A 25,556-nucleotide genomic window follows, 5' to 3' on the forward strand; every position below is an offset into this window, starting at 1 on the left:
AATTCATCATTGGCTTTGATACTCCCTTGTGCCCCTCCTCACCACAAACTACTTCAATTATGACAGTCTCAGACTAAAGTATAAAGCATTAGTGTGAGTCGTCAGGCTAGGCAAAATGTGTAGAATTGCAGAAAACTTGCATTAAAACTGCAACATTTTCACTACGCCCCATGGCAAAACGGGTAGAATTGCAGCAAATTCACTTAGGGCCCCCAGAAGGCTCAGGCCGGCTCAGACTGCATGTGTGGGTATGGATGTGGGTATATAGACCCACAGCGGCCCCTCATGATGAGTTAAAAAAATGTGTGGCCCAAAGTTGCCCATCCCTGTTCTAGAGATAAGCATGGGTTGGGCTAAGTTATGCATGTGCATGATGAATTACAACTGAATCCATATCTGCAGATTCTCAAGACATTAAAAGGTAGTGTTCCAATTTTATTTACACCTCGCATGTGCAACATGTTACACAATCTTCAGATGATAACAAGCACCACTACAAGTGACAGGCTGAGGCAACAATGAAACCGTTCCCCAAACCAATTACCAGACAGAGGGAATTAAGTACTATAATGCGTCTCTTTTCAACAGCATTCAACAAATCCAGAGTAGTTCATTAGTTCTCTCGTGCATTAATTGATCTCTTTAGTGTGCTGATGAAGACATTGTTGATGGTGACTTGTTGACTGCCTTTCTTGGATGTGATAGCCGTTTCTCAGGCTCGCTCTCCGGAATCGAACCCTGATTCCCCATTACCGCATCGCATCATGTGCCTACTAGGCATACACTTACATCTTATCATGAGGTATGTTGAGAACATAGTGAACATTTCCTTTGCAATTGGATATTGAATTGCTGTTCTCTGAAACAGTTCCTGAAATTGTTCCTAGATTTTCACTGTGATCCAAAGTAAACCCACCATCTTTACACCAAGTCAGTTACCTAGCAACATCGCGGCATTTTATTCACAAATTAATGGATTGCAATGCTCAACGCATACCCTGGATTAAAAGGATGCACACCAGTACGCTGAAATAGAATACTATAGCACTCACCCAAAATCAAAGTTCATTGGCCCATTCCCTCTGTTTTTTTCAAGAGCGCGTGCTTATTCCTCTACTCAGCAGACACAGAAATACAATACAGGGTGGCATTTAATACCAGCTTGAAATGTTACAATGTTGCCCACAATTAATTGAGGCAGTTTCCTTTGTCTTGAGGCCGTTTGATAGTTTAACGACTTCATGTAAACCAGGAATTAGGGAGAGCTCATCATCAGTCTCGAGCTGCATCCAAGTCCTCACATTTCCTTGACCAAATAACTACGGTGGCCCTAAGCTTTATGGTAGTACACCGACGGAAAAGCCATGTACTGAACGTCCTTGACTTCACTGTATCCAATAGTAATTCACACACGAGTTGCCTTCTGCCTTCATTTCAGTTCCCCCTCAAGCGAAAGAGACGCTCAGATAGTGCAGCGGATTCAAACACTGGTAAAAGAGAAGTTCGTATATCCTCCTGAATCAAGAGTATATGGTAAAGAGACTCGCCATCCTGAGCTTCGGAGAGCAGTCTAATCTTGTTCGCTATTCGTGAACCACAGCTATGCATTTGCTTCCCTCTCGCGCTCAGGTCAAATGGAATGCGCCTCCTGTTGGCCAAATGATCGTGCACAACCCATTTCCGCAAACAGACCAATATGATGCATTCTTATGAAAGGATAAAGTGACGTCAAGGAAAAATTCAGGTTGTGCATATGACAGTGGTAATGCTATAGCTATACAATCAACCTGGACTCATAACATAGTAAATACAAATCTGTCTCCACCATTTTTCATGATATGTTACGTTTCATATGGTATGCATTCATTTGTGGATGCCCATCAAATATTTCAAATGAAATGTTACGAATTACAATTAGTACAAATTTGCAATACAAATGAAGTGATATGTTACAAAGAAGTGGTATGTTACGAATTTCAATTTCTTGTTGCTAATTGGCTAACGGTTACATTAGCTAGGCTATTATAATTGTTAGGGTTAAGAGTTAAGGTTGTAGGGTTAGGCAACCTGGTCTCAGAGCATTTCGTATTATTCTGTACGTATGATATGTCATATGATATGGTAAGTTTCGTATGGTATGTATTTATTTGTGGATGTCCATCACCCATTTCGCATGATATATTACAAATACAGAATATGTTATGAATTTGAAAAACGTACAATATGTTACGAATTTGCAAAATGTACTACATGTTACGAATTCTAGCTGAGTGGCTAACGTTAGCTAGGCTAGGGGTTAGGGTTAAAGTTAGGGTTAAGGTTGGGAGTTAGGTTAAAGGGGTTAGGGTTAGCTAACATGCTAAGTAGTTTCAAAGTAGCTAATTAGCTAAAATACTAAAGTTGCAGTGATGAGATTCGAACTCGCAACATTTGGGTTGCTAGAAATTTGCATTGTATGCATACCCATCCACCCCACCTTAAGTCTTATGTAACCATACCAAACAACATAGGAGACTTATGAGTATCTCGGATTTACATTTACTATGTTACGTCTAGTCTACGAGATCAGGCTGGGTTAGGAGTTTGATAAGGGTTAGGGGAAGGGTTGACTAAAATGCTAAATAGTTGCAAAGTAGCTAAAATGCTAAAGTTGTCCATGATGAGATTAGTTGTTGTAAATGTGTGCATTTTATGGCTTATAAAATGTATAGAACAAAGTGTTGACAGTGGTGCTGACTAAAAATGTAAACATGAATATACACATAAAAAGTGATTACTGCTTTAAAGCAACGTAGGGTCTTGCGGCCAGATGTTGTTGCATTGTTTGTAGACAGACCTTTATATACAGTATCAAATCAAATCAAATGTATTTATAAAGCCCTTCTTACATCAGCTGATATCTCAAAGTGCTGTACAGAAACCCAGCCTAAAACCCCAAACAGCAAGCAATGCAGGTGAAGAAGCACGGTGGCTAAGAAAAACTCCCTTGAAAGGCCAGAACCTAGGAAGAAACCTAGAGAGGAACCAGGCTATGAGGGGTGGCAAGTCCTCTTCTGGCTGTGCCGGGTGGAGATTATAACAGAACATGGCCAAGATGTTCAAATGTTCATAGATGACCAACAGGGTCAAATAATAATAATCACAGTGGTTGTCGAGGACACAGGACACCGGATAAGACAGGAGAAATACTCCAGATATAACAGACTGACCCTAGCCCCCCCCACACATAAACTACTGCAGCATAAATACTGGAGGCTGAGACAGGAGGGGTCGGGAGACACTGGCCCCATCCGACAGGCAGGATATAACCCCACCCACTTTGCCAAAGCACAGCCCCCACACCACTAGAGGGATATTTCAACCACCAACTTACCATCCTGAGACAAGGCCGAGTATAGCCCACAAAGATCTCCGCCACGGCACAACCCAAGGAGGGGCGCCAACCCAGTCGAAAGTTTGGACACACCTACTCATTCCAGGGTTTTTCTTAATTTTAACTATTTTCTACATTGTAGAATAATAGTGGTGACATCAAAACTATGAAATAACACATTTGGAATCATGTAGTAACCAAAAAAGTGTTAAACAAATCAAAATATATTTTATATTTGAGATTCTTCAAAGTAGCCACCCTTTGCCTTGATGAGAGCTTTGCACATGTTGGCATTCTCTCAACCAGCTTCATAAGGTAATCACCTGGAATGCATTTCAATTAACCGGTGTGCCTTATTAAAAGTTAATTTGTGGAATTTCTTTCATTCTTAATGCGTTTGAGCCAATCAGTTGTGTTGTGACAAGGTAGGGGTGGTATAGAGAAGATAGCCCTATTTTGTATAAGATCAAGTCCATATTATGGCAAGAACACCTCAAATAAGCAAAGAGAAATGACAGTTCATCATTACTTTAAGACATGAAGGTCAGTCAATCCGGAAAATATCAAGAACTTTGTTTCTTCAAGTGCAGTCTCAAAAATCATCAAGCTCTATGTTCAAACTGGCTCTCATGAGGACCGCCACATGAAAAGAAGACCCAGAGTTACCGCTGCTGCAGAAGATATGTTCATTAGAGTTACCAGCCTCACAAACTGCAGCTCAAATAATTGCTTCACAGAGTTCAACAGACACATCTCAACATCAACTGTTCAGAGGAGACTGCTTGACTCAGGGTTTCATGGTCGAATTGTTGCAAAGAAACCATTACTAAAGGACACCAATAATAATAAGAGACTTACTTGGGCCAAGAAACACAAGCAATGGACATTAGACCAGTGGAAATCTGTCCCTTTGGTCTGATGAGTCCAAATTTGAGATTTTTGGTTCCAACCGCCGTGTCTTTGTGAGACGCAGAGTAGGTGAACGGATGATCTCCGCATGTGTGGAAAGCATTCCAGGTGAAGCTGGTTGAGAGAATGCCAAGTGTGTGCAAAGCTGTCATCAAGGCAAAGGGTGGCTACTTTGAAGAATCTAAAATATATGCTGGTCAACATCTGGAATGTGCATTATAGTCTTCATCAGGCCCAGGCTGCTCTGTTGTCCATTTTGTGAGAGATAATGCCTATTACTACTATCTATACGTTCATCACACATTCACAAAAACGCTAGATACATCTACTTCCCTCACAGACCAAAGTTTGATTGTGAATAGGTCAACAAATTCTAGCATATGGAGGGTGCTGTCTTACAGTTTTCCCAAACAGATCATGTTTACCATTTGATTATGCTCTATAATAGATTTTTAAGGGGCAAAGGGAAATCTTGTCAGCCATGATAGCGTTCACTGAAGCACAGATGGAACAATGAGCCAGATATTTCACCAGATGTGTAAATGTGAAGCATCCGGGTGGCGTTTCCACTCACTACCAAATATGGTGATGAGAGGAAGCCCAGTGGCCGCTAGTGGAAAAAAAATGGGGCGAGATGGATTTTGGCCAACATTCTGCACCTTTTCTCATCGATGGAATAGTTTTCTGTTTCCAAAACTAGAATCTGTAACACACCGATTGGACTGCGTTTTGTAGACTTTACCCTTTGCCAAAGTTTCAAAAAGTGTTTAGAAGGAGTGCAAGCGCGAATTTAGTTATTGCACACGTGCACCTCACAGAGTAGCCGTTCCCCTAAGGGAAATATGCAAATAAATGTCAGCACGCGCCAATAGGCTCTCACTAGCTCGTGTTTGGTTCTGCCAACCTCCTTGCTTGTTCGGCCCACTATGATACATTTGCTCCCGTTGGAAACGACAGGCTCTGGTCTATCTTGGGTTAGTTATACAAATCTTTGACTGAGGTGTTGGTCCGTCTGACTCCAGGTGGTGGCGATAGTGCGCAACAGCATGGGGCCAATTTCACGCCATATGTATTGAATTTAAAATGAAATAAATCGTAAACATGAAAAATCAAGTTGAAAATGCAAACAGGATATTTTCGAGGAAGGGTGAAATAATGGATGTTGAAATCAAAAACCAAACAATTAAAAGCAAAATGTATAGAGTTGTAAACAAAAATAATGACATAAAAAGCAAAACCCAAAAACTTGCAGGCAAATCATTTTAAAGCGAGAGCAAAACTTTATGACAAATGATTAAAACAAATATTTGAAAATGAATGCAAAAATCGTTTTCAGTTTAACTTTCCCAACAACCAATCATATTGAATGAATTTTGTCTACGCTCTTGCCTGCATTTACTGCATTTTGGTTACGTTACTCATATCTTTGCTTTCGATGTCTGTTTAATGCTTTCACTCCCAGTGTTTTCGATACCGAGTTGTGTCATTATTTTTCCGTGAAGGGCGGGGTTTAGAGGGAGGCGTACACAATGAGTCTCTATTGGTCCACTAGTTCTGGAGTGACGGTTCAACTTAACCCAATCAATGAACATGATATACAGGATTTTTTCTATTGGCTATTTAACCAGACGGCCTGACGTCACTACTATCCGCCAAATCTTTGCCCCATGTACCCGCATGTTCTAAACACGATGAATCAGTTATCAACACCTGCGCCGAACTTTGGGCAACAGGTAATTAATATGTTTACTACCTAAGTAGTTACATGGTTTGTCATTAAATGTATTACATAGATACGCATCTAATATCCGTACATGATTGACCGGTGACTGACAATTTTTGAAGTACGTTAGCTTAGTTGGCTGACTTTGGTGCCAGACCAGGTAGTCAAATGGAATGAATCGCAAGACTGCATGTCTGAACGTTATAGCTAGCCACTGCCAGACGCAGTGAAATGTGTGTGTGTTAGAGAGAGAAACATGCATGTGTCTTATGTCCTCACAGTCGTTATGGAGAAGCTCCTCAACAGATTGCAGCAGGCAATGCAACGCCTTCCTCAGGTTCTTGATTACATAGTTTGCCAGCGCCATTGAGATTATAATTATCAGATCACTAGCAAATCAAGTAGACTTGCCTCAAAAGGTAGTGCAGGGTCTCTCCAACCAGTATAGTCTAGTCAATGCTGAAATGGAAGAAAGATGTTCCCCATCAATTGTTGTTGAGTTGGATGGCGAAATGGGACGTCCTAAACAGATTGTGTCAGAACAGCACCTTTGACAGCTGATTGAAATGGATCTGCCTGTACCTTGCAACTGCTTGGCATCTCAACACAAACTGACTAACGCAGAATACAGGAATACGGTATCGTGGTGAGGGGAACATACAGCCAAATGATAGACGATGAGCTGGACAATCTGGTGGACACAATCAAGACAAGTTCACCACAATTAGGATGGTGAGTTAACGTCTGAAAGCACTGGGTCATCGGGTCCAGTGGACCCGAGTGTGGGACTCAGTGCATTGTGTAGATAATGCAGGAATACAGGAAAGAATGGCACAACTTGGATGGGTTGTCAGAAGAACATACTCTGTTTGTCTTTCCCTCATACATGTGGACACCAACCACAAGTTGATCAAGTAAGCTAAGACCCCCTTCAGCTCAGGGGTACACATTTAGTCATAACTCATAGCCCATACAATGCTGCCTCTGTTGTATTTTACTGCAAGATTGCTGATTTGGCAAGTATACAAAACGGTCTTTCAACAGATATGGCTTTGTAATATTTGGTGGCATACTCACCGGTACTATACTTTCTAGAGTATAGTTAGGTGTAGGTCACCTGCCTAAATTCTAATCCCTACACTGAGTAGAGAAGACAAGCTGTGCTGTTTCATGCATAACTGGTATTTAAATGCTTTGCAAAGGAGTGCCTTATTGAAAACAGATGCATAAATATATTGTCCATTGTCTCGATGGCTGTTCTGAGCAGTGTCATATCCTGCTCTGTCAGCGGGCACTCCACTGTTGGGACCACAATTCCCTGGCCATGCTCCTCCGGGAGGCAGGCATTGTTCCCGTCCAAGTTGTTTAAATCCTAAACATGGAAAATCATGTTAATTTACAAACAACCACTTTTTCTTTTGATAAGACTTAATTACATTTTCATAGTAGCTCCTTTAAATCTATACCTTTACATTGCCAGGGAAGGTGACAGGATTCTGTGCTTGTCCCATATCCCATAGTTGGTTGGGGGTCAGATTTTGCTCGGTTTGCAGAGAATGTTTATCCCATCAATTGGTAAAGGTGTCTAGCTCTGCTTGGCGGCGCGGGAGGAGTACATAGTGCGCACAGAATAGGTGAAGGCTATTTGACGGGTCAAGGGAGCCCTCTTCTTCCAAACTGTGTAGGACATTGTAAAATATGTTTGACACGGCCATCCACACATCCCGCCATAACTGTTCAAAGTGGGAGTCATAGTGGGAGGACCACACAACATACTGTATCATCGCGTGACTCCAAGTTTACTTCGATATGATGGTTATGTCAATATTTGCGCATAAAAGGCATTTCCACCACCATTTCTCGCACAATGCATTTTACCAGTAAGAAGGTCGCACCATGTCCAACTAACAAATGATCTGTCGGCATTTATCAAATTGTACCGAAACTTCCTGTTTCCATCACAGCTGTCATAATTTTTTATACGGTACTTGCCTAAAAACTGTGAATGGAAACGTGGTCTATAAGGCCCTCCATGTTTGAACTGTGTTGCTACTTATGAGTTATCCTTATACCTCTGCTTGATACTGTCTCAAGGAATAACTGTCTAGTGCAGTAATTCTAAATTGCTGCATTGTTATGAAATGTGGTCGCAGCAAAATGAGACCAATTGGCTGATTTTGATTGTTTACTAATGTTGTGGAAAATTTGATCCAAAGATTCAGGTGGATTATTTAATTGTATAATAGAAAAATATTTAATCAAGCAGCTGCAGGGGAGATCTCTGATTTCACAGGGAAGAACTTGAAGAGTAAATAGTGAGAAGTAATAATACAATCCTATTGTTACACAAGTTATTTATACAAGCAACAGTTCCAGAACACAATGGCCTTGTGTTAGGGTGCAGACATATCATGGGTCTATGAAAGGCATATCACAGTCCAACACAGAATAGGCTACAGAACAGCTCACCCAAGTTCTGCCACCACACGATGGACAACATAATCAATGTTTATTTAAATGACTAAAATGTAGTTTAAAATGGAAGTGTTTGAATACAAATATCTGCGGTCATTAAATGTGAAAACGTTTCATTTTCCTTAAAAAAATGTTTAACTATATGAGAAAAGGCAATCCTTTTGATAGAAAATAAACCTTCAAATAGAAACAATCAACAGAATGTCATGTGATACAATATGTAATGTAGAAACAAGTGATACAATTAAACAGGTGGAGTAATGAGTAAGATTCTGTGTTCACATGGAAAAGTGATTACTTTTGATAACGCTTTATCTGCCGTCCCAATGAAAACTAGTTTGAAAATTCAAAAATATTATAGAAAAGATATGCATGTTTTTGGACGATGCACCATGCTGCCTTGTTGACAAAATGACGGACACTTCATGGGCCATAGACCGATGACTTGCGGCTCAGCATAATCAATAAAACACCAAGACATTATCTCACATTTATTTTAGACTAACATTTAATTTTCAACAGCAGAGATTTGTATAAACTTTGATGTCTGTCTCTGACATTTGCAACACTGTTTCAATATTCAAATTTGATCTCCAGCTGTCCCATAGTAATGAAAGTGTCAGGAAGTGACAGACAGGCAGTGTTTCTCAGCCAGTCGAAATCATGAATCAGCAGAAATGTGAGATGTCTAGATGCTTTTTATGGAGGAGATCAAGTTTATAAATTGGCTGGCTGGGCTGATGAGACAGTGGATTGTGCAGTCAGATGGAAAATAGGCATTTTAACGTCATAGATTTAGCCGGTAATAACTTGTGGAATAGACACGGGCGGAAATGCTTTTATACAAAGGGTTACCAACATATTCAAATAATGATTGACATATTTTCATTAAATGTTATTGATGAGTATAGTCATACTATTTCATCCTTCCACAAGATATAGTCCAGATTCTCCCCCTCCCCATTGTATAATAGTAAAAAGATATGGGTATTTAAAGTATTTTGCTCTATGTGATCCGATCTGATGCGCAATTTAACGGTAGAACAGACGTACTTTTTCCATTTACGTTTGAAGGCTACGAATACTGTAATGTCAAATCTCGAGTAGCCTAGACATTTCATTTGTAAACATAATACATATAACCATTGCAACTTTTCTGGCCATGATGAGTTAATACTCCCAAAGAACCATACAACCAACAAATTACCAAGCGCATCCTTCATTTAATTGGGCCTATTCGATTATTTGTATATTTTTTTCTCTCAATGTATCTGAAAGGGAGTGCCGTTTATAACATATAGTAGTATTTTGCGTTGAAGTGTATAGGCTAACACTGTAAGTAGGCCTACTGTATTTTTTTGAGTAGACAATATTTCAGAATTCGCAGGCAGTTTTAGGTCAGGGAGGAAGTAAATGCAAAACATTATTGAATTCAAACAATCTGTTTACATGTCGACAACAGTTAGCAATTCTTTTTGTGTTTCAGAAACCGTCAGATCTGCCGACACCTCCAAAGACATTTGATCAAGTTCGGCATTGATATTTCTTTTAGATATAGGCCTACAGTCTTGACCTAATTCCAATACTTCCGAAGTATACAGCAAGTACAGTATTAGTTCATGATGACCATAACACAACCAATCTTACATATGGAAAACAAGGAGAAACCTAGCAGGATCCTTCCTGAGTCATGGGCATCTGATGTATGGGGTTATTTTATGTCCCCCATAAGTTGTAAGGTGTACCATTTAGGAGGTACCATAATCTGTCAATTTTTTTATTTCTCATACCTTTCCTAATTTAGTGTCATCAAACCAGATCTGTGGACACAAACCGGAAAAGAGCTCGACATAATGAGCGAGAATCTTGAGGTCACCTACAAGGGAGAAGAGCGCGACTTTCTGAAGAATACGGAGTCAATACAAAGGAAACAAGACAAGGAAAAAGGCAAAAGAGAAGTTGGAGAAGACTGTTCAAAGAGGCACTATTGGCAGATTCCAAACCAAGGGATGAAAGGCTTTTTTATTTTACCAGGTGAAAGGATGCATGAACTTAAAATTTAGACTGATGAACTTAAAATTCAGACTGATCAACAAATGTGTCCTACCTCATTGTGATCTGTGTTGTAAATAAACAGGACCTATTGAAATCAATTATATTGTTATCAATCTGTCTAAGAGAGGAATGATGTCAGTATTTTCAATCATTTTAATGGAAATAAGTTGTATTACACTGGGCAATAAATACAAAGATGCAAACAATGACTTTAGTACAATAGTTTATCCATAATGTGGTGTGTTTAACAGTGTGTTTGGCACTATTCCTTTTGTACATACACTTGAAAGCAACGCTATTGTATTGGGTTGCACAACATTCGTCCGTGGGAAGCCAGACTTACTGTGCCGGTGGACAGGACTGTTGGTCATCATGGCGGGGGGGGGGGATTTTAAACAAAATATCTAAAGAACCGTATTATTAAACAGACTTTCCAAACGTGGGACTGTTGTGCTTACCTCATGTTAAAAAAAAGTCCCCCACAAGTTATTTATTTTTTGTCCACATATGACACACGTGCAGGACTTTTATTTTGACATGAGGTAAGCAGAAAGTGTATTGAATAATATGATCCATTAGATATTTTGTCTCAAAATACCCCCGCCATAATTACCAACAGTCCTGCCCACTGGCACAGTAAGATGAAATGGATCACTTCTGGCTTCCCACGGACTGTTTTTGTGCAACCAAATACAATTGAAAGCAACACTAGTGTATGTAAATACACCCGCGATGCTAAAAGCACCTATCCCTTTTGCTGTCACTCATGCTTTAGTACGTTTAAAAGATGCTATAGCTACTATAGTAAAAAGATACTGTAACTATTATTGTATATGTTATATTTACTATAGTAATATAGTTAGTAGCTACTAAGTATATTAGCTATAGGTAGAACTCATCCATTGTCAAAATGCCCTACACTCTTACACTATAAAATCCATGCACGTTTCATTAAATGATAGGGGCATTGCTACATAACATGCATTTTGTTTGTTTTCATAATTTTTATTCATACAAGTAATATTGAAATTAGGCATTTCCAAGGGGAACACAAATAAAACAAGGAAATGCATGTCAAGTACAGCTCATAGGTCACTTTTTTGGTCAAAGCCCAACGTGCCATCGCAGTAAAAAAAAAAAAATACAGGAAACGTATTGACTAAGAGCTTCGTCTTTTGAGTCTTGTAGATCTTCAATCTGGAGAGTTGGTCCAATTAAATTCAATAACATTGCACTTTGCCTGTTAGGATCTTGCATTTCTCTCTGTTTCTGCCAAGCATTCACGTACAAGCCCCCTGGCATGAATGATACCTTCAAATAAAAAACAATAGTAAAAGGTAAAAACACAATTAACTGCTTTGAGTCCATGAAACATCAAATTATAACTTTACAGAACCCAATGGTGCATTGTAAAAGTTGTTCCACAGTAAGCACTAGCTCTCTCGTTTAGAAATGTTAATAACCCCTGCTTGCGACATGGTTATGGACGCCTTTGGAACTTTCACATCACAGAAAAAAAGAGAAAATACCAAAAATACACTTATTGTACTCCTTTTTAAAACCGATTCCCACAGGTGTTTTGTGTTGCACATTTTGTGCGACACTTCATAAGCTAATGAAAACTCAGGAGGGACCAAAAAAAGGCTTGAAGTTGTGTTACACCAAAAAGTGGGAATATGTAGTAAATGAGCTAACACTAAGTGTACCTCTACCGGTTACCTTTAAGGACCTGGATTTGTCTTAAGCATTGATTTGGGGAAAACTTTGCCACAGATGAAAAGCACTGGCCTATCTCCAAAGTTTTGGCATCTTCCATAAATTGTGGCTGCGACTCCGCAATAGAAATAATTAGAAGATGAAGCTCCGGTAATATGGATAACTATTGAAAGATCTCATATGCATTTTTCTACATTGTAATAGTCCAAACTTTGGTAGGTAGGCTGCTGGCAGGCTTCAGCCGCGGCACAGCAATGCCAAGTCAGCACGTGCTCATGGTTCTCAAAGGGGAAGTGAAATGACAGGCTACAATGACTTTGCTCATGATCATGCATGCCACAAATTACATGTAACTATAATTCCTAGAATTTTATTTCACGGGTGACTTCATTATCTGGATAGACACTTGTGGTTTCTAGCTAACTTTACACCAATCAATGCAGTGGAGCGTGTAGTGAAGCAAAACTTTAGTGGTCAAAACCATTCATCTTGGGGTGACGGGGGGAGCAATTTTGCAATCATATTGCTATCATATCACGCAATTATACCATTTATAAAATGGTCATATACAGTTCCAGTCAAAAGTTTGGACACACCTACTCATTCCATGTGGACACTGTTTGGCTCAGTCGCAAAGAGGAATAACTTTGCAGTGGTTTCTGATTAATAAACAATGCCATGCTGGTGGGTGGTAACATTCAAATAAAACCCAGCCCTGAAACTAAATGTAGATTGGAAATAATTTGTATTACATATCATGGGAAAAGACACCACATTCACACGGATCTGCACGAAGTGGGCAGTTCGGATTTGTGACTTCAAACTAGAGCGGTGATGATACCAGTATTGCAATATTTTTTCTATGGCAAAAATTGCAACATGAAGCAGACCAACCTATTTGATCCTTTAAAAACCTGCTGTATGTAATATATTGGAAAATAAATAAATGTGACTCTGGATGACAACATAATGATGTTCGTTTCCAACATTTGGCGTTTTCCTAAAGAAGTTTAATCCGCTTCGTGCTTTGTTTCCTTGCCACGACACTAAAGAGTATCGCAATACTGGTATCGTCCCAGTCCTACTTCAAGCCCAAATATATCATACTTTTGACTAAAACGATGACTTATTGACTTAAATAGTTGTGCAAATCATAAGCTCTTTGGCGTTTAAAGCTGAGATCTGTATTTGTTGAAACATCGCCACTGGTCACCCCAGTCGCATTTGTTATTATTTTTGAAAACGGGGCAGAGGTGCATTCTGCATTGTGGTAAAAAATATATATATAATAATCGTAGTACATACTCTACTGTTCCACCATGTGTGCAATGATGTCAGAGGGAAAAAAACTATAGCTAGCCTACTTCGCCAAACGGGTGACTTAACAAGCGCATTCGCGAAAAAAGCACTGTTGTTGCACCAATGTGTACCTTTCCATAGTCATCAACGCTTTTCTTAAAATCAATACACAAGAATATTCTTTTAAACCTGCATATTTAGTTAAAAGAAATCCAGGTTAGCAGGCAATATTAAACTAGGGAAATTGTGTCACTTCTCTTGCGTTCATTGCACGCAGAGTCAGGGTATATGCAACAGTTTGGGCCGCCTGGCTTGTTGCGAACTAATTTTCCATAATTTTCCATAATTATGACATAACATTGAAGGTTGTGCAATGTAACAGGAACATTTAGACTTATGGATGCCACCCGTTAGATAAAATACGGAACGGTTCCGTATTACACTGAAAGAATAAACGTTTTGTTTTCTAAATGATAGTTTCCGGATTTGACCATATTAATGACCTAAGGATCGTATTTCTGTGTGTTATTATGTTATAATTAAGTCTATGATTTGATATTTGATAGAGCAGTCTGACTGAGCGGTGGTAGGCAGCAGCAGGCTCGTAAGCATTCATTCAAACAGCACTTTCATGCGTTTGCCAGCAGCTCTTCGCTGTGCTTCAAGCATTGAGCTGTTTATGACTTCAAGCCTATCAACTCCCGAGATTAGGCTGGTGTAACCGATGTGAAATGGTTAGCTAGTTAGCGGGGTGTGCGCTAATAGCGCTTCAATCGGTGATGTCACTCGCTCTGAGACCTTGAAGTAGTTGTTCCCCTTGCTCTGCAAGTGCTGCGGCTTTTGTGGAGCGATGGGTAACGATGCTTCGAAGGGTGGCTGTTGTCGATGTGTTCCTGGTTCGAGCCCAGGTGGGAGGAGGAGAGGGACGGAAACTATACTGTTACATTGGCAATACTAAAGTGCCTATAAGAACATCCAATAGTCAAAGGTATATCAAATAGAAATGGTATAGAAAGAAATAGTCCTATAATTCCTATAATAACTACAACCTAAAACTTCTTACCTGTGAATATTGAAGACTCATGTTAAAAGGAACCACCAGCTTTCATATGTTCTCATGTTCTGAGCAAGGAACTTAAACATTAGCTTTTTTACATGGCACATATTGCACTTTTACTTTCTTCTCCAACACTTTGTTTTTGCATTATTTAAACCAAATTGAACATGTTTCATTATTTATTTGAGGCTAAATTGATTTTATTGATGTATTATATTAAGTTAAAATAAAAAAGTGTTCATTCAGTATTGTTGTAATTGTCATTGTTACAAATAAAAAAATTGTCTGATTAATCGGTATCGGCTTTTTTGGCCCTCCAATAATCGGTATCGGCGTTGAAAAATCATAATCGGTCGACCTCTAGCACATACCTCGCTTTAGTCTCTCCATGGCACTTTTGCTCCCAGCATAAGTTGGTCTTATCTCCTTCCCAAGCTCTTCAATAATGGATAGCAATTCTGCATATTTACTCTGAGGCACTTGACTTCCACTTGAACTCTGTGATACAATGAAAAAATGGTTTGAAAATGAAACAGTGTGACTTATGTCAATTACGTTAGTCACCAACATACACTCAGAGGCCAGTTTATTAGGTTCACAACCCCATTCCTGAAAATGGTTCGCTCCTACAGACAGTGAGTCACGTGGTCGTGGATTGCTATATAAAGCAGGCAGCCAGGCATCCAGTTACTGTTCAATTGAACGTTAGAATGGGCAAAACGAGTGACCTCAGAGACGAAGTGTAGTATTTTTTTTAAATGTAACCTTTATTTATCGTGCCGGGCACGCCAGTTCCATTATCTCAGAAACGGCCGGCCTCCCGGGCTATTCAGGCACGACAGTGTCTAGGGTTTACCGAGAATGGTGCAACAAACCAAAAAAACATCCAGTCAGTGGCAGCCCTGTGGGCAAAAACAGCTCGTTGATGAGAGGTCGAAGGAGAATGGCAAGAATCGTGCAAGCTAACATGCGGGCCACAAACAGGTGCAGTTCAACAGTGGTGTGCAGAACGGCATCTCGGAATGCAAAACTCGTCGGCCCTGGTCACGGATGGGCTATTGCAGCAGACGACCAAACCGGTTTCCACCCCTATCAGCTAAAAAAAAAAGAAGCTGCTCCAGTGGGCACACAATCACCAACACTGGACAATATTGAGGAGTAGACAAACGTCGCCTGGCCCGATGAATCCCAGGTTCCTGTTGAGTCATGCTGATGGCAGAGTCAGGATTTGGCGTAAGCAGCATGAGTCCATGTCCCCATCCTGCCTGGTGTCAACGGTACAGGCTGGTGGCGTAATGGTGTGGGGAATGTTTTCCTGGCACACGTTAGGTCCCTTGATACCAATTGAGCAACAATTCCATGCCCAGAAGAATTCAGGCTGTTCTGGAGCCAAAGGGAGGTCCAACCCAGTACTAGATGGGTGTATATAATAAACTGGCCACTGACTGTAAATGGTACCAGAAATATTCTATATGGAAATTCATGCTTTGTGCTACAAAAAAACATTTGGCAACATTTAAAATGTGTGGTATAATCTATCACATTAGATGATGCATTGCTATCATCCAAAACATGTTTTACAATTTCAGTCTTTACCTGTGAAAAGCTGAAAGATGGTGGTCCATAGTCATTCACTACTGGCCTGTAAGATTGCAGTGTTGATATGCTTGTTGAAGTAGAGTGAACAACAGCAACTGTTGAAGGAGTGAAAAAAGAAAAAGATATACAGTATACTATATGCCACATGCAATACATGCATGCATTATTAAATTGATTTGAAATGAATCATTTGAAATTGACCAGGAATAAGTGTCTGAAACGTTAGACTAGTTTTATTTATTATTTACGGCATTGTTTCAATGAGTGTGTTGCATTACTTTTGTCCATTTTAACTTGACATACATGGAGACTGTATGGGGGGGTGAGATGGAGATGCAATGAGGCTCAGAGAACACTGGGTGTCACCAAAGGGTCAAAGAACGGTCCACATCCAGATCAATCATTAGCCTTGGTGAAACAATCATGGAGGAAGCCGTACGGGTAGAATTAAGAAGCCAAAGTGATACATTTAATATACACTGTTACAGCATCCACCCTGACAGAAAATCCGACAATAGAGTACGCATGTTATGTTTAGGCAGACGAGTGAACAACCGAATTATAAACTTTACGGATGCACGAGAGGGAAAGGGTTTTATGATTAGTGATAATGGCGGATATGAATCAGCTCTCAGGATCTGACCCTATACATATAACTGGACAAAAACTACAGTCACGGGCTTCCCCCAGGTATTCATTACAACATCGAATTTTACAACCGACAAAACAGAGTCAAGACTAAACATTAACTGAAATTTCCTCCTCACCTTGGTTCACGGAAGTTCCGAGAACATGCTGATGGAGGTTGGGCTTGTAAGACATTCCTAGAGACATTATAAATTAAAGAAATAAAAATCGTCCTAAAATCCAATGAAGCGTCTCTGTCTCCCTCAGACACTTTTTGTTTACAGCAGAGCAGCACCGGCAAATATGGCCGTCACTTTATATTGACACCCACAATGCAATATATCCTCACAATAGCAAACACATGCTTATTTGACCCCCAAAACTACTTTCTTACGATAACTATTACAAAATTCATTAAAAAAACACGTTTTATTAAATTATTTTTCTTTAAGCCTTTTGTTATAGTGTATTGGGTTATAGTTTTAAGACAAAATATTTAAAAAGTTAATGTCAAACTCAGATGACTGAATATTTTTTTTTTTGATGACTGACCATACAGCTACTGTAGCCTGTGCTAGTAATAAGGATAACGTAACTCAAAAAATATTGCTATGCAATGTAATAAGGATATTATAACAATTAAATAAGTATTATCCTACACATATTGTTGTTTCAGTATAATGTTTAATAATGAAACAAATATATCATAGGCGTAGGCCTACTCTTACGTCATTTACGCTACATAATCATGACATACTTAAGCAATTAGTTACGAGGTGTGGTATATTGGCCTTATTGCTATAAACTGGTTAGAAACATATTTAGAACAGTAAAAAATACATATTTTGTCATACCCGTAGTATATGGTCTTATACCGCGGCTTTCATCCAATCAGAATTCAGGGCTCGAACTACCCAGTTTATAAAATGTGATTAATAACCAGCATTGAACTACTTTGCTTGAGGCTGTGTAGTGGTGGGGGGATGTATAACTGGGAAAGCAAGTCCTAAAATAGAAACAAGGTGAGAACAAATCATATTTGAAGGTAACATTTATCGTTATCAGATGAAAATATATATCAATTGACCCATATTGGGAAAACCGAAACGTGATCTAGCCTACTTGCTTACTGAGATTTTGAATAGATTTGCAATGCACGAATTCGTTATTATTATTATTTTTATCACGTCAAGGGCAGACAACTCAAAGACACTAGAAACTAGATACATTTTGGCTTCTGACGTGTGTTTCGCGCCACGCCAATCACATGCTACTAGAGTTGTGTTTAACCAATCAGGGACGCAGTAGCTAGATTTTTAAATAACAGGAAGTCCATGTTAGTTGTTATTGTGGGCACAGTGCGTGGTGGTGGCTTGGTTAGTCGGCTTCTGGTTATGCGTTTGTTTGTTCGCTAGCGTTAACGTAACGAGGAACACGCGAACATTGCAAAACTTATAACGCAAATTCGTGCATATACTGTCTAGTTGTTGGAGAGTTGAAATGGCGAAAGGTAAGTAGCGAAACAGGGCTGTTTTGAGGAAGTTAACTTTAGTTAGTTATCCATCCAACGTTACTTAGTACAGTCGTAGCACGTTGCGTCTCTAATTTGACTAAAGTAAGATAGAGGGAGACGTTAAATGTTTATTTTTTATTTTGAAGAAATACACAAGCTAAATTTTATGTATATATTGATAAATGTGCATTTTCAAAGATGCCCAGATTTCAAGCCTTCAGTCAAGTTACGATTAATTTGTAGTTTTTACAAAATTGCCTCATATTACATAGCTAGTAACAGTGTATTGTACAGTACAAATAATCTTTGATGTATGATGAAATGGGATCTGTCCTCATTTTATTAATATTTTTCTGTATGGTGGTTTTTGTATTTATGTTCTCTTGCCTGACTTGTTTGGGACTAGCTATCAACTAGCTAGCTAAAATAATAAAATAAACCTTGGATATGGTAGGCAATATCAAGGTCAACCTAGCTAACCTCCTGACATGTTTGCCTTCAAAGGGAAGAAAAAAATGCTGACCACCTACAAGGGACCCGAGGGAACCCTTAAGCCCAAACAAGTCGAAAAGGAGTCAAAGGAAAATAAACCAGAATTGAATGGGGTAACTTGTTATTGTGTTGGAAATATAACACTAATATAGGCTGGTATTGGTCATCAGTACTTTTCAGATGTTAGCTAGCAAAGTTACACCAGTGTATGTTGCATACATGAACCCATTATGAAAACATTAATGTGTTATTGCAGGATGCAGGTAATGGTCAGACCACTTTACCAAGTTTTTTGAGTCCCAGCAAACCCAAATCTCCTCTGTGCAACAACTCAAGTTCTCTCAGCCAGGAGGAAAATGTGCCTGAGAAATTGACTCTACAAACTGAGAAATCAAAGCAAGGGAAAGGTAACCCACCATTTGTTTTTCCCATCAACCACCAATAATGACAATGGATTTCTACCATCTCGTTTTCTAAGCCATACAATATTGGTTATTGTCTGAATAAGATCTTAAAACCCCACCAGATGTAAAATAAAATTGTCTTGGTCACATATGTATTTAGCAGATGTTATTGCGGGTATAGCAAAATACTTATTTTGTGTTCCTAGCTCGAACAGTGCAGTAATATCTTAACAATACACACATCTAAAAAGTAAAAGCATGGATTTAAGAAATATAAATATTAGAACAAGCAGTGTGTGTGTACACTACATGACCAAAAGTATGTGGCTTCTAAAGTGTGTTTCGCCCCACGCCAATCACATGCTACTAGAGTAGTGTTTAACCAATCAGGGACGCAGTAGCTAGATTTTTAAATAACAGGAAGTCCATGTTAGTTGTTATTGTGGGCACAGTGCGTGGTGGTGGTTTGGTTAGTCGGCTTCTGGTTATGCATTTGTTTGTCATTGAACATCTCATTAAAAAATCATGGGCCTTAAATGGAATTGCCCCCCCTTTCTGTTACACTATATACAAAAGTATGTGAACATGACTTCAAATTAGTGGATTTGGCCATTTCAGCTACACCTGTTGCTGACAGGTGTTTAAAATTGAGCCATGCAATCTCCATAGAAAATATTTGCAGTGGAATGCCTTACTGACTTGCTCAGTGACTTTCAATGTGGCACCATCATAGGATTCCACCTTTCCAACAAGTCAGTCCGGTCAACTGTAAGTGCTGTTATTGTAAAGTGGAAACGTCTAGGAGCAACAACTGCTCAGCCGCATAGTGGTAGGCCACACAAGCTCAAGAGTGGGACCGCCTAGTGCTGAAGCGTGTAAAATAATCATCTGTCCTCGGTTGCAATATTCACTACTGAGTTCCAAACTGCCTCTGGATGCAACATCTGCACAATAACTGCTTGTCGGAAGCTTCATAAAATGACTTCCGTGGCCAAACAGCCGTACACAACCTAAGATCACCATGCGCAATGCCAAGTGTCGGTTGGAGTGGTGTAAAGCTCGCCGCCATTGAACTCTGGAATAGTGGAAACGCATTCTCTGGAGTGATGAATCATGCTTCACCATCTCGCAGTCCAACGGACAAATCTGGGTTTGGAGGATGCCAGGAGAACACCACCTGCCCCAATGCATTGTGCCAACTAAAGTTTGGTGGAGGAGGAATAATGGTCTGGGGCTGTTTTTCAAGGTTCAAGCTAGTTTTTGCACAGGGGCCCGTGCAAAAAGCGAGATCTGTACAGAAATGGTTTGTTGAGATCGGTGTGGAAGAACTTGACTGGCCTGCACAGAGCCCTGACCTCAACCCCATTCAACAACTTTGGGCTGAATTGGAATGCCGACTGCGAGCCAGGCCTAACCACCCAACATCAGTGCCCGACCTCACTAAGTCCCCACAGCAATGTTCCAACATCTAGTGGAAAGCCTTCCCAGAAGAGTGGAGGCTGTTATAGCAGCAAAGGGGGACCAACTCCATATTAACACTTACTTTGGCCGCCTTTCCTTCCAGTTCTCTGCTGCCAATGACTGGAACGAATTGCAAAAATCACTGAAGCTGGAGACATATCTCCCTCTAACTTTAAGCATCAGCTGTCAGAGCAGCTTACCGGTCACTGTACATGTACACCGCCAATCTGTAAATAGCACACCCAACTACCTCATCCCCACATTGTGATTTATTTTCTTGCTCTTTTGCACCCCAGTATCTCACTCCAGTGTTAATGCTAAATTGTAATTATTTTGCCTCTGGCCTATTTATTGCCGTACCTCCCTACTCTAATACATTTGCACACACTGTACATAGATTTTTTTTCTATTGTGTTATTGACTATTGTACGTTTTAACTCTGTTTGTTGCACTGCTTTGCTTTATCTTGGCCAGGTTGCAGTTGTAAATGAGAACTTGTTCTCAACTGGCCTACCTGGTTAAATAAAGGTGAAATATATATTTTTTTGAATGCCCATGATTTTGGAATGAGATGTTCAAGCAGGTGTCCACACACTTTTGGTCATGCGATGGAATGAATAGACTATAGGGCTAGAATATGTAGTATATGTACAGCAGTAGTTATAGAATAGGCCTTGACTAGAATACAATATATACATATGAAGTAGGTAAAACAGTATGTAAACATTATTTAGTTTGACCAGTGTTCCATGACTATGTACATAGGGCAGCAGCTTTTACGGTGCATGGTAGTGTAACCGGGTGGTAGCCGTCTAGTGACAGAAGTTCAGGGCAGGGGCCAACTAGTGGGGACTTTAACAGTCTAATGGCCTTGAGAGAGAGAGAAGCTGTTTTTCAGTGTCTCGGTTCCAGCTTTGCTGCATGTATACTGATCTCGCCTTCTGGATTGTAGCAGGGTGAACAGGTTGTGGCTCGGGTGGGTGAGGTCCTTGATCTTCTTGGCCTTCCTGTGACAGCGGGTGCTGTAGATGTCCTGGAGGGCAGGCAGTGTGCCCCTGGTGGCGCGTTGGGCAGACCGCACCACCCTGTGGTTGCAGACGGTGTTTTGTTGAGGGAGAGGTTATTTTCATGGCACCACTCTGCCAGGGCCTTCACAGTCGTTGTTGGTAATAAGGCCTACCATTGTGTTGTCTGCAAACTTGATGACGTGCGTGGCCACGCAGTCATGGGTGTACAGGAGGGGGTGGAGTACGCACCCTTGTGGGGCCCCTGTGTTGAGGATCAGCGTAGTGGTGCTGTTGCCTACCTTCACCACCTGAGGGGCAGCCCATCAGGAAATCCAGGACCCAGTTGCACAGGGCAGAGTTCATATCCAGGACCCCGAGCCATGCAATGCTTGCGCTCCATATGTTTTGTTTACCCCTAAATTCTTTGATAGGCAGGAGATTGGAGTTAAGTGACCTTCAGAATTTCCTGTGTGTGAATAGTAGCGTCCATGTATGTTTTGCTTATGCAACCAGGTCTGATGTACATTGTGCTTCATTCCCCACTATTCTATTCAGTGAGAGAGAATCAAGTTAACTCTCAAGCTGGCATGTCTCGGCAAGAGGAGAATAAAGTGAGGACCTGCCTGGCTCCTCGACCCAGAGAAACGACTACCTTGAAGGTCGAGGAGGATCCTAAATCGCACCCCAACCCAGGGCTTGTGCCACATGTCCCCGTGCCCAAATCTAATGGGGGGGCTAGTCGAAAAGTGAGAAAGTAAGTAATGCTGACACGTCAATAAAATGTTTAAATGGAGCACAGCATTTGTTGGTCAGGCCAGCACTTCATGACCAGATCATCTGACCATTGGCGCATACGCTTGTTTCAGAATGGAATAATGTATTCTCTTTTCATCCAGAGCACAAGGCAGCACTGCCCAAAACAGGAAGGTCACAGATTATTATCCGATTAGACGGAGTTCCAGAAAAAGCAAAGCTGAATTGAAGGTCAGTATATAATGCCGAAGTGAGTTGTGCTTCAGGATCAACCATACTACCAAAAAAATTATTGCTCAGAATTGAATAATGTGTAGTGGATGGATGCCTCTTGAACGCTGAACTTCCTACAATGATTTTAATCAGATCAGAACAGGACATGCATTCATCTAGTGTGGTGGTTTTTAGTAATTTTTTGTTGTAATTCTCAGGTCAAGATTTAAGCAAATGCTCTCAATTCTAGTAGTAGCAGCTTGAACTAGTTAATGTTGAAGAACCTGGTCATGAATAAGTAGCCTAGGCTACATCTAATAGCTGTATTACATAAACTCAGACCTGGCTGATCAGGGATTGTCTTCTGTGGAATTCATAATTGTTGGACAGGTTTAAATGTTTTTTCTTATCGTAAACCCTCCAATTCAAAATTGGGAGAGCGTCGTTTAGAACGCCTGAAGCTTAGAGTACTTGTGTGTTCACGCAACATTGATCCTTCCTTTACAATCAAAGCATAGTATGCCTGTAAATGTAACCTTTATTTAACTAGGCAAGTCAGTTATGAACAAATTCTTATTTACAATCACTGGCTAAACCTGGACGATGCTGGGCCATTGTGTGCCGCTCTATGGGACTCCCAATCACGGCCGGATGCGATACAGCCTAGATTCGAACCAGGGACTGTAGTGACGCCCCTTGCACTGAGATAGTGTCTTGAACCGCTGCGCCACTCGGGAGCAACACAATGCACTGCTTTTTAAATGGACAAATCTTTCTTTAGGGTCTTACAGAATCATGAATTTAATTATCTGTTTTGTTTGACAACCTTAATATTTATTTAGTCACTATAATTACTCATTAAAAACCGCTCTGCCAACAGAACGAAGAACACCGACAGCTTGATGACCTGATAAAACATGGAGTTGAAGAAGGACTGCAGGTTGGTTTTGAAATGCGTCATATTTTACTGATCCAGATCATCTGAACCTGGAATTTGATTTTTACCTACTTAAACCCCAATAGGTAAAAAATATAGAGGGGAAGGGAAGAGGAGTGTTTGCTGTCAGATGTTTCAAGAAGGGTCAGTTTGTAATTGAGTATCATGGCGACTTGTTGCATCTGACTGATGCGAAGAAGAAAGAGGCTCTGTATGCCCAAGAACCTGGGACTGGCTGCTACATGTACTATTTTCACTATCTCAGTGAACCCTACTGGTAAGGTTCTACACAAACTTAATTTTCAGTTTATATTAAGTAACCCTGACATGCATGGAGTATACCAAACATTAAACACCTTCCTAATATTGAGTTGCACTCCCACACACACACACACGGTGTGCCTGGCACCTACCCTACCCCATTCAAAGGCCCTTAAATCTTGTCTTGCCCATTCACCCTCCAAATGGCACTCGTACACAATTATGTCTCTTGGCTTAAAAATCCTTCTTCAACCGGTCTCCTCCCCGTCTACACAGAGGGTTATTTAATTTTTTTACAAAATAATGATTTTTGAGGTGGATTTAACAAGTGACATCAATAAGGGACCATGGCTTTCACCTGGTGTCATGGAAAGAGCAGGTGTTAATGTTTTTGTATACTCCGTGTATGTATTGCCACAATGTTGTCAGCTAGCTCATGGATGTTTTCAAATCTTTCATTTCCTATACAGTGTTGATGCTACAAAAGAATCAACTCGCCTGGGAAGGCTGCTAAACCACAGTAAAAATGGCAACTGCCAGACCAAGCTCCATGACATGGATGGAATACCTCATCTCATACTGGTGGCTTCCAGGGACATTAAGGCAGGGGAAGAGCTGGTTTATGACTACGGTGACCGTAGCAAGGAATCAATATGTGCTCACCCATGGCTCAAATACTGATGTGCCACCAGAGTATTATTTCAAGAGAATGACTAGGTGCATTAATTTCTTCAAAAAGAGAACCTGTTCTCTTTTTGTTTTAAATCCATTCCATTGGCCCAAAGGTGCTTTCCGGTGAGAAATTAAGTATGCCTGATGTTTTTCTGTCTTCTGCTTTTTCAAGCTTTACTTTTGGGCAAAACGGTGGCAGTATGAACAAGGTGGAGGACAACTTTTTAAGATGGCACATAGTTTTAAAAACAAATTTAACCCATCAATTTATTGCTGGATTTGGATGAAGTTTTATACATATTTAGGCCAGTGTGTCCATGATGTGTGAAATATTTTAACATACTAGCTATTGTTTTTAGGTTGCTTTTATAAGTGATTCATTTATCATGCTAGGTATGGTTCTAGTTGACGTGACAATTTTCATATGAGCGTCAATGCTCTCTTGGCTTCGGGGAGAACAGCTTATACTAGATTTGAAAATGTAGCTTTTGTTGCAATGGGTGAAACATCCTAATGAATTTTGAATACAATGTAAATTGCTCTTTGTGAGAGTAAATGAACTGTGTACATAGACATCTGTTCATAAGTCTGGCTAGTGTGGAAGCTCATTTTGCAAAGCATAGAAAGGCAAGCTTATTAATATTCAGACATGCAACAGTCCAGCATCCTTGTATGAGTATTTCACAATGTGCAACAGATTAAATATATTTGGTGTGATTTTATAACAGTAATATTTTTAAATGGCTTTCTTTACAGCTGCTCTATTGTTTGAGAGTTCAAAAGTCCTTTGCGCTAGTATAAAAGGTATGTTCAGTCACTCAGTAAAGAGCAAAGAAAATGTCCAGAACTTGCATTAAAAAGTTCAGGGTCAACAATTGTCACTTTTTATATAGACTCTAATACCTGTGTAGTGCCCACCTGCCCTCAGAACAGCCTCATTTCGTCAGGTCATAAACTCTACATGGTGTCGAAAGCATTCCAGAGATGCTGCCACATGTTGACTCCAATGC

The 25,556-nt window shown here is 40.1% G+C and overlaps 2 protein-coding genes and 1 long non-coding RNA gene across 4 annotated transcripts; 2 read left to right on the forward strand and 1 right to left on the reverse strand.

Annotated features, from left to right (window-relative positions):
* Positions 1-5,848: 5,848 nt before the first annotated feature.
* On the forward strand, positions 5,849-10,633 carry LOC115164482 (uncharacterized). Its single transcript, XR_003869930.1, has 2 exons — positions 5,849-6,015; positions 10,285-10,633. It is a non-coding gene; the product is annotated as an uncharacterized LOC115164482 (long non-coding RNA).
* A 112-nt stretch (positions 10,634-10,745) lies between these two features.
* On the reverse strand, positions 10,746-17,131 carry LOC115164481 (cyclin-dependent kinase 2-associated protein 1). 2 transcript variants are annotated; one of them, XM_029717012.1, is made up of 5 exons: positions 16,974-17,125; positions 16,485-16,614; positions 16,204-16,301; positions 14,979-15,105; positions 10,746-11,846 (listed from the first exon to the last, which is right to left on the reverse strand). In XM_029717012.1, exons 2-5 carry the CDS (start codon positions 16,492-16,494, stop codon positions 11,779-11,781), a joined length of 303 nt encoding a protein of 100 aa, XP_029572872.1. In that variant the 5' UTR covers positions 16,495-16,614; positions 16,974-17,125; the 3' UTR covers positions 10,746-11,778. The 2 variants fall into 2 exon arrangements, with proteins under 2 accessions (XP_029572872.1, XP_029572871.1); XM_029717011.1 differs by lacking the exon at positions 16,485-16,614 and having other exon boundaries at positions 16,974-17,131.
* Positions 17,132-18,151: 1,020 nt separating this feature from the next.
* On the forward strand, positions 18,152-25,418 carry kmt5ab (lysine methyltransferase 5Ab). Its single transcript, XM_029717009.1, has 8 exons — positions 18,152-18,343; positions 18,851-18,951; positions 19,095-19,245; positions 22,266-22,464; positions 22,607-22,694; positions 23,557-23,616; positions 23,700-23,890; positions 24,345-25,418. Exons 1-8 carry the CDS (start codon positions 18,334-18,336, stop codon positions 24,553-24,555), a joined length of 1,011 nt encoding a protein of 336 aa, XP_029572869.1. The 5' UTR covers positions 18,152-18,333; the 3' UTR covers positions 24,556-25,418.
* The last annotated feature ends 138 nt before the right edge of the window (positions 25,419-25,556 follow it).

The sequence above is a fragment of the Salmo trutta genome, chromosome 27 (genome assembly GCF_901001165.1).
Source record: "Salmo trutta chromosome 27, fSalTru1.1, whole genome shotgun sequence".
Classification (NCBI taxonomy): Eukaryota; Metazoa; Chordata; class Actinopteri; order Salmoniformes; family Salmonidae; genus Salmo; species Salmo trutta.